At 57.6% G+C, this 9,556-nt stretch overlaps 1 protein-coding gene across 1 annotated transcript; it reads right to left on the reverse strand.

Annotated features, from left to right (window-relative positions):
• Positions 1–209: 209 nt before the first annotated feature.
• On the reverse strand, positions 210–5,918 carry ISL2 (ISL LIM homeobox 2). The gene is made up of 6 exons (XM_032175157.2): positions 5,750–5,918; positions 4,716–4,905; positions 4,169–4,431; positions 2,126–2,409; positions 1,385–1,552; positions 210–966 (listed from the first exon to the last, which is right to left on the reverse strand). Exons 1-6 carry the CDS (start codon positions 5,805–5,807, stop codon positions 850–852), a joined length of 1,080 nt encoding a protein of 359 aa, XP_032031048.1. The 5' UTR covers positions 5,808–5,918; the 3' UTR covers positions 210–849.
• Positions 5,919–9,556: the final 3,638 nt, after the last annotated feature.

Here is a 9,556-nt window from a genome sequence, read left to right on the forward strand (position 1 = left end):
GGTGCCCAGGGGTCGCCAGTGGGGCGCTCCTGCTTCTGGGAGGGCCTCGGCGCGCATGCGCCCAGCCCCACCCCTCGGCCGCGCCCAATCCCCACCGGGCCCGCCCCGCCCGCAGCACGCGGAGCCCAGGCATCCGACGCCAGCCTGACCCTGGAACCGGCCGCCGCCGGCCCTCCAGCCGCGCCAACAGCACACAGGAGCGGCGTCGCCCCGGATTATTATTTTTTATTAAGATCAAAATACGAGTCCCACTATGAACTGGCTGTTCTCACAATAAATAACAATAACTTACGTTTGTTTGTTCGGCAAAGGCTCACACACTCTGTCCTCCGTCGAATAACTTAAACACTTTCAAGGCAAGTCTGGTTTCTACTGTTTCCCAGCAATCATGCGTTTTGGGAGTTTGAGTGTCTGTTCCTCTGAGTTATCCCCTTCCTTTTCCCCGCTAGGAGCCCGGGCGAAGCCGCCAGGGAGCGCGGACCGGGGGCAGGGCGGGGGTCCGCGTGGGCGAGCTCCGGGCCGGCCGAGGTGGGGACACAGGTGGGGCGTGGAGAGACAGAGCGGCGGCCACGCGGAGAGGAGAGGAGAGGGCAGAGCTAACCCTGGTAAGTCCCAAATTCTGGTTTTGAAAAAATAAGAGTCCTCGGAGCAGGGATCTGCAGTCTGGTGAAAGCAGGTTGCATCCTGGCGCCTTGGGCTGTCCAGACCGTGTCTCTCGGTCCTCTCTCATAAATAACAATAGAATAATTACGAAGGCGAGAGAGCTTTCGGAACTGGAATGGCCTGAGCATGGGTGAGTCTCATGCAGGGAGCATGCGAGGTCCGCGGGCTGGCAGGGAGGGGTCCCCCTCACGTCTCCACGGGACTCGGCACCATACTGTTGGGGGTGTCCGGGAGCTGCGAGGACAGGGAGGTCACGTCGCTGCCGGAGGAGTTGCCTAGGGAACCGGACTCGGAGAAGGAGACCTGGGGCGGCGGAAACACCGGGAAGAGGCAGGTGAAGAGGCACGCGAGCTGGTGCTCCAGGGCCGCGTGCTCCGAGTCGGAAAGTGTCCCTTGGGGACCGGCCGCCGGCTGAGAACAAGCCCTGCGGAGAAGGAGGCCAGGTCCCCAGGCGCACGCAGGGGGGGATTAGGGCGGGGGAGCGGGTTGGTTAATCCTGCGACCTCTCTTGTGAGCACTTTAATCCAGGGAGACCTGGTTTAGGGCGCGTAATGGGCCGAGGTGAGGTTTCAGAGCTCGCCACTGTTCCCCCTCTCCCACCGCCTAGGGCTGTCCCCAGCCCCTCAGCCCAAGGCCACCCCCTCCCCTCTCTGCCAGGCTAAGTGGCTAAATCCCCAACCCGCAGAGTCCCGAGGTCGGGGCGGGTAGGGCAGGGCCTCACCAGCTGTTGGAAGGCGGGTTGGTCCAGGTCGCTCTGGAGGGCAAACTCGCTGAGCGCCTTCCAGGGCGGCTGGTACGTCTGCACCTCCACTGCGCTGCCCTGCACGGCGTTCTCATGGCGGATGGGGCTGCCCGCCACCAGGGGCGTCCCGGTCAGTCCCTGAAGGCTCTGTGGGGCAAGCAGAAGGCAGTAGGTGCTCGAGTTAGGTCTGGCCTTTTTTGCCACCTTTGAGACTGGAGCTCCAGGCCTTGAGTGATTTGGGGTCTGCATTGCTTTGCGGGGAGGCGCACACTCGATCGCATCGGAAGAGCCCTCTTTCTCCACTAGAGATCTGAGGGGGCCGCAAACTTGCCACGATAGGTCAGCCTCGGTGCTGGAAGCCAACCATCGGTGAGGAAAGGCAAGACCTGCACTCCCACCCTTCTGCAGCTGCCGACAGAGTACACAACCCACCAGACCGACTGGCGGGCGCTGCACACTGCCATGCAGCCTCGGGCTCCGCGCAGCGCCCGGGACCTGCAACGCGGGGCTGCCACTGGGACAAGGAGAAACCCCGATCCCAGACAAAACAGGAAGCCTCAAATCCAAGGGAAGCCTTGCTCTGAAGGTACAGACATACACCATCCGGAGCGCCCAGTTCTCCCTGGATCTCCCAGGGCTCGCCCAGAAAAGGGCACGCAGATACCGCGGCGGAGGTGCAGCCCCCACCCGACTCGAGCCTCCGGCCCCGCGGCCGCTCACCGTCTTGTCGCTGTGCTGCTGTTGCTGCAGCTGCTTCATGAGAATGGATTTCTTCTTGTCCTTGCAGCGCTTGTTCTGGAACCAGACGCGGATGACCCGCGGGCTCAGGCCGGTCATCTCCACCAGCTGCTCCTTCATGAGAGCGTCGGGCCGCGGGTTGGCGGCGTAGCAGGTCCGCAGAGTGTGCAGCTGCTTCTCGTTCAGCACAGTCCGCACGCGGGTCGTCTTCTCCGTCTGCTTGTGCACGTGCGGGCGCAACGCGGGCTGCCGGCCCGACCCAGCGTCTGCCAGGACAGGGTGGGGCCAGAGGTTAGCGAGGGGCCGCCACCCACCCGCCCCGAGCCCAACCTCCCGGCGGCCCAGCCCCCCGGGGCCCGATTTCGTTTCTGTTTTATTCTGTTTGTTTCGTTTAATTGTTCGTCTTCCTCTCCATCTGTTCGCCTTACGCGGAGAGAGCTGTGCATTTTCGTTCTTTCTCTCGCTCCCGGGCCGGACTGCCCCGCAGCGATCTCCCCCGAGCTCAAGCAGGGCGCGGGAGCTCGGCGACAGGCCGCTGCGGGGAGGGAGTGGCTGCTCAGGGATGTGCCTCCTCCAGTCGCAGGACCCTCGGAACGAGCGAAGCCCTCCGGAAGAAGTCGGAGTTTCAGAGGAAGAGGAAAGAGGCTCGCCCAGGACTCTGGGGAGGGAAAGGGACCGACGTGGACCCGGGGCGAGGCGCTGCCCAGGGGACTGGGTGGGAGTTGCGCATATGCCGGGGGCCTATGAGGGCCCTTCCCCTCCTTCAGAGCCCATTTGGACAGGGCCAGGCCACATGTGTAGAAGACTCATCCAGGGTTACGGACGGGCCTCCAGGGCTTGCAACAGTTCCTTCCTGCCCGCCCTTGGGCGTCGGCCCCTGTCTCCTTCCTCAAGGCTCCAGGTTCCCCAGCCCAGTGGCCTCCCACCCACCAAGCTGCTGAGCAGCCGCTGGCACTCTCGTCGCTTGGCCCCAGGTTCTCTCCATCCCGGGGAAACAGTGACTGATTCCAGAGCCTGCAGCCTGAAGCCCGAAACAAACAAAGGGGAGCCTCTCCGAGATCCCAGATGGGGGTGCACTGAATACCCGCTTGCTCCCATTTCACATCTCCATTTGATCCCGACCTATACACCGTAGATCTGTACTGCACCATTTCGGTTTATGTTCCCCTCTACGCATTTCTAGGTCTGGACAAATATTTACAAATAGCCCATCCAGCCCAATTTCCTCTTTCTATAGGGAGGAAGTGGAGATCCAGAGAGGGGAGGAGCGGGGCAAGGCCACACAGCACCCAGAGGCCCAGCCTGGTCTGCGGATCTGTGCTGCAGGCCTGTGGCTACCTGGGGGAAACTGCCTTGCCTGGGGCGGAGGCACCGCTGTTTCTGTTCAGCTGTACCTGCCCATTATACACTCAGACCCCATCTCTGGGCAGCTGCTGATTAGGACCCAGAATATTCCAGTGACAGTCCACTATGCATTGATACTCCGCCTCCCCCAGAAGAAGCTGGCTAAATTGTTCATCAAACTGGGCCTCAAAACAAGATGGCAAAAACCCCTCTTTGTTGGGTTCTTGGCTCCTGGCTGACCAAGCTCCTGCCCAGCTCCCAGTTTGGAGCCGTGTTACTTACACACACACCCCTGGGCAAACCTCCCCCTCTGACAATAACACCTATTCCTCCAAGAAATTCCTAATACAAGCCCCAAGACGGACACCACTTAAGATTTCCTGTTGTCATCCACTCTTCTGCTCCTAGCACTGTACCCTGCATGTTCCTGGTCATGAAGAACACGATTCTGCACAATTCTCCGTGCTCACACACCCATACGCACGCAGTTTCTCCCGAGCACACGAGAACACACACAGCCTTGTTCCCAGCACACAGTTCCGCACTGATACAGAAAAACACTATCCCGGCAGACACGACCACACACAACTGACAACTTCTCGTTAGGGACACAGGCACACCCCGACACACACGCACGCACACACACCCCGCTCACCCTGGCGCAGGCCCCGGCGCGCTTACCTGGCAGATGCAGGCCGCGGGCGCCGGGAAGCGGGCCGGGGCTGCGCGGGCTGCCGGCCGCGGCGCGCTCGAGCAGGAGGCCGTGGTCGGCGCGGCAGAGCAGCTCGTGCTCCCGCAGCGAGAACTCGTCCCCAGGCAGCAGCTGGCGGCTGCACACGGAGCAGCGGAAGCACTCGATGTGGTACACGCTGTCCCGGGCCCTCATCACCAGGTCGCTGCTGCTGAAGCCCACCTGGCACTTGGCGCACTTGATGCCGAACAGCCTGCAGGCCCAAGGAGCGGCGGTGTCAGCGCTGGGCCTGCGGCCGCCCTCATCTCCCTGGCTGCTACGGCTCCGGCGCGCGCCCAGGACACTTTGTGGCCACCAGGAGACTGCGGTGACCCGCCTGCGGGCATTCCCGGACCCGGGAGAGCGCTGCGGCACCCGTGCGGGATGAGGATGGCCTTCTCCCTGGGCAGGGCCGGGGCGCGCGGGCAGGCAGCCATCCCCATTCCCGGCCCCGGCCCCGGCGCGCGGTGGCCCAGCCCCCGTTCCTGCCGGCCTCACCTGACATAGTCCCGCTTGCAGTAGGTCTTCCCGTCTCTCACGAAGCACGTGCACGTCTCGTCCAGGTACTGGCTGCACTCGGCGCACTTGAGGCAGGCCGCGTGCCACTCGAGGTCGGGCGACACCCGCAGGATAAACTGGTCGTGGATCTGACTCCCGCAGCCCACGCACATGGCTGTCCCGGGCTTCTCTGCCGGGGAAGGGCGCGGGGCCGCGTCAGGCCTGACTGCCCGGACCTAGGCCGGCCTCGGCCACTCCAGCCCCAACCCAACCCGCTCGCTCTCTTACTCTTTCTTTCAAGACTTGCGACCATAAGGAAAGGTGATGAGCTCTCTAAAGGTCCAAAGCATTGGAAACGAAAAACCAGTATCTTGTGGATTGTTGAAGGTTTCTTCTGTCCCCCACCCCCAAGTATTTCGCTATTACATTCATTAATCACAGTCGTTTTGTCGACGTGTCTTGAAACTAAACACTAACACGAAACTAAGAAGAGAGTAAATACACAGGCACTGCGGACGCCTGGATATCAACACCTAACGGTGCTGTCCCGGCATTTCCGCTCACACACTCCCACTCACAGCGGCTGCCTCCTATCCCAACACAGACACATCATCTTTCGGCAGTCCCCGCTCATCCTCTCAGACATTTCTTAGTTTAAATATCCCAGAGCAAGCGAGAGAACACTTCCTAGCTTTGAAAAACCTAAAGGCAAACAAACAACAACCAAAAAAAAAAAAAAAAAGCCGACATCCCTAAATCAAACCTAATTGCCTTTGCGCAAAACAGAAGCAGATTCCGCAGCCCGAAGTCATCCTAGCCAGCTTGAGAAATAGTGTTTACTTATAAAATAAAACAACAGGATTCCCAAAGATAAGCAGTCCTGCAGGAGACATGCATTCGTTTTTCCTCTGCTAAACTATCCTGACAAATAGAAGCCACTTGTAGAATCCACTAAACATTTTTTTGCATTAGAAATTTTGCATATTAAGCATACACACACACCCCACCCCACACACACACACAGAAATACTTACTCTTGGAATGATCACCCATAGCACCCAGAAAAGGATAATGAAAAATAATATCCACCATGCAGAAAAAGGGATGTGCGCAAAGTGTGCGGCCAGGGGCAGAAGGACGAGGGTCGCGCGCCCGGCCTCGGCTCTTTGCTAACTAACTCCTACTGCCCCGCGGAGTTGAAGGAGAGATTCCGCACCGGCCCGCACGCAGCATGACGTCAACACGCACTAGCCCCGGGCCGGAGCTGGGGGCGGGACCTGTAGCGTCACGAAGCTTCCCCAGAACTGCCGGGGGATTCGGGGGAGGTGATGGGGATCCAGGGGCTGATGGGCGGGGTGGGTTGGGTTGGAGGCTGGGGGTGAAGGGAGATTGGCTGGGAGGAAGTGGGCCAACCCTGATTGGCCCGGAGTGAACAATGGAGGGCAGCCCCCCCCCCCCCCACCTCCGAAACCTACAAGGATCCTCTCTCATGCCCCAGGCCTGGCAATCTGGACTGGACCTTGCGTCACCGCCGAGCTGGCTCCGCGGCCGTTACAACTCTGAGCTTCCTCTTGGACTTTCGGGGCGGTTTTCCCAGGCGCGCTGGAGCTGGGTGATGGATACCTGAGGGTGGAGGTGGCTCTTCTTTAAGAGCTCCCTTCTTAGATAAATTAAAAAAAAAAAAATTAAACCCACTCTCGGGACGAGAGAGCCGAGGACAAGGGGGATCCGTTTGGATGTGACTGTCTTCGTCCAGCCGGTCACCTTTCTCCTCTCATGTGCCTTTGTTCTTCGGGTCCAAGCTAGAGAGAGAGGGTAGAGAATGACCACCTGGGTTCTGATAAACTCTATTTAGACTTTCCTATCCACACGCACTGTAGAAAACTTCAGATTGGGGCATTAAGTGGGTTGAGCCAGAACCCAGATCCAAAAGCGCTCAACCGGGACTGGGAAGGGTCTTGACTCCATCCTTGCTGCTGCTGCCGCTGCTGCTGCCCCTCCTCCCTCTCCTCCACCACCACCACCTCCTCCTGCTCCACTTCCTTTTTGTTGTTGTTTTGTTTTGCTTTTAATTTGTTGCTGTTGTTGTTTTAAATGTAACATGGACTCCCCCGCCCCCTCATTTTTCCCCCATCCAAATGGCATAGCTCCTTACAGGGACACTGCTGGGGTCGATTGCGTGTCCAACTTCCAAAATAAAAGATTTTTCTAAACTCTTGTGCTTCATTCACAAACCCACTGCAATGCAAATAATCAGAAACCAACGTAAGGCGCTGGGTGATTTACAGTGGTATCTGCGAGGCGGCGGCTCGTTGGTCCTGAGAAAATCTGAGAGTTCTGAGCAGAGTCCAGGCATTCTTTCAAAGAAATAGCCGTGGGTTTTGTTTGAAAGGGTTCAAAGACCGGCCCATGAATTATAAATAACATTTATCCAATCATGGTGTCCTTGTTTTCCCATTAAAAGGAGTACTAAGAACTTGGTGTGCGCCTGGGTGGGGCGCGAGGTGAAACGCCTGCGGATAAAGTGTCTCCACCGCCATTCCAGACCCTGCCCAGACCTTCGGGCTTGTGGGCCTGAGGGCGCGGTCGCTACTGCCGTTCTACTAAGAGCATGAGGTTGGTTGGCCTCGAAACGGGTGCAGCCAAGGGCGCAGGCCGAGGCTTTGCAGAGGGCTAGGGCGAGGCCCCGAGTGCACGCTAACATTATTCGACCATGGTCCACGGTGAACGTTCCTCACCGGCGCCGCGCTGGGGCGAGCACTTTCAGCCTCGTCCAGTAGCGTCCGGCTTTTGACCCCCGCCTCCACCTTTAGAAGGTCTAGTCTTCTCACCGGTCCGGCTTTTTTTTTTTTTTTTTTTTGAGACAGACTCTTGCTCTGTCGCCCAGGCTGGAGTGTAATGGTGCGATCTCGGCTCACCGCAACCTCCGCCTCTCGGGTTCAAGCGATTCTCCTGCCTCAGCCTCCTGAGTAGCTGAGATTGCTGGCGAGCGCCACCACACCCGGCTAATTGTTGTATTTTTAGTAGAAACCGGGTTTCACCATGTTGGTCAGGCTGGTCTGGAACTCCTGACCTCGTGATCCGCCCGCCTCGGCTTCCCAAAGTGCTGGGATTACAGGCGTGAGCCACCGCGCCCGGCAACTGGACAGGCTCTTGTTACAGTTTACCACCCGTTGGCCAATAGGCCATTTCTTGCGTCTTTAGTCAACAGTCCCCCAAAGAGCGCTCACCCTGAGTGTGTGCGGGCGGGTCAGGGGTTGGGGGATGCTGCATTTGAACGCATGTGTTTATGTAAGTGGGGGACAAGAACAAGGGAGTGGGTGTCTGTGCCTCAGGCTGTGCCAGGCCACCTGTGTGACCTCAGGCATCTTATTTTAATTCTCCTTCCCTCAGTTTCCTCATCTGTAAAATGGGGGTATAATAATTGTAGCTATCTCTATTACATAATAATTAAACAAACTGTTCTCTGGAAAGGGCTTAGAGCACTACCTAGCACAGAGTAAGCGCTCCATATGTGTTAATTATGACAATTATGACTATGGCTGTATCTTTATGTTGGGAGCCTCTGCCCACCCTGCCTGCTTGTGTCTGGATGGGGAGGGGAGGTCTAAGTATGTCTCAGTGTGTGTCATCTGATGATTTCTTTGTGTATTTCGATGTGTGCTTGCTCTGTGTGTGTCTGCTATGTAGATGGGGTTTGGAGATGTGTGGTCTGTGCATAGACTTTGTGTACAGGTTATATCTGTGAATGTGGGTGCACAGTCAGAACTGGGAGGGGACTCTTGGTGTGTGTGTCTGCATGTGGAGTGAGGAGGTGAGTCTGGCCCAATGGCCCTACCCTCAGGTGACCCTGGACTAGGCCTGGCTCCCAGCACCTACTAGGTCTTGCTCACCAGGGCGGGAGCAAGCAAATCTATAATTCAGGGGTTCAGACAGCTGGCCGGGAGGGGGCAGCTCCAGGCTGGAATCGTAGGCCCAGCTTTTAACCCTTTCCTGCCCAGAGAAACTCTTCCTTCCCGTCCAAGAAAACCTGTCCTTTGAGACTTCACTAGGGAGATGGGATTTGGAGAGGGTCACCCCTCCTGGGATGCTAGGAAGCCAGGTCAAAACAAATATTTGTTCGGGGCCGCCATGTGCAAAGTCCTTGTTGTTAGCCTATTAGGTCTTAAAAGTAATGCCATGTGGTGGGTAGTATTGGGCCCCTCCAATCCTGGAGGAAACTGAGGCTCAGAGAGGGGAAGTTACTGCCTCAGGTCACAGGTTAAATAATTGCTGGCATAGAACCCAGGTCTATCTGGCTCCATCTCGCTTGCTTTTTTCACTGTGCCATTGAAGAGCCACATGAGTGTAGCTCCACCATTCACCCATTTCACATCTCTGGAGCTATAAAACCAGGGATCCATTTCAAAATCACTCCATGTGTGACTTCTGGTCACAGCCACCCCTGAGAGACCAGCACTGAGATGGGAGAAGAAAATACCTGCACCTGCTGGGCACGGTCACGGGCACCATTGACGTGGCCCTACCCTGGTCCTCTGCCTCCTGGCTGCTCCCTTCTCAGGTATGGAGGGGCCACACCCTCTCCACATCCCAGGTTGGCACGCAGGAGATCTGGGTGCCTCCTATTCTGGGTCTTAGAGCACTTTCTCCTTATCAGGAACAGCAACTTGAGCTCCATAGCTATGCTTTATCCCATAAAACTAGCCTGTACTGAGGAGAGTTCAGAAGCACAGAGAAGTCTCCCTGACTATTTTCTCCCCCAAACCTCCTCTACCACATCACTCACAAAGGCACAGCCCCATGCACAATGTCCCGCCAACACAGAGGAAGCTGTCGCTAGT

Source organism: Hylobates moloch, unplaced genomic scaffold (genome assembly GCF_009828535.3).
Source record: "Hylobates moloch isolate HMO894 unplaced genomic scaffold, HMol_V3 SCAFFOLD_14, whole genome shotgun sequence".
NCBI classification, from domain to species: Eukaryota; Metazoa; Chordata; class Mammalia; order Primates; family Hylobatidae; genus Hylobates; species Hylobates moloch.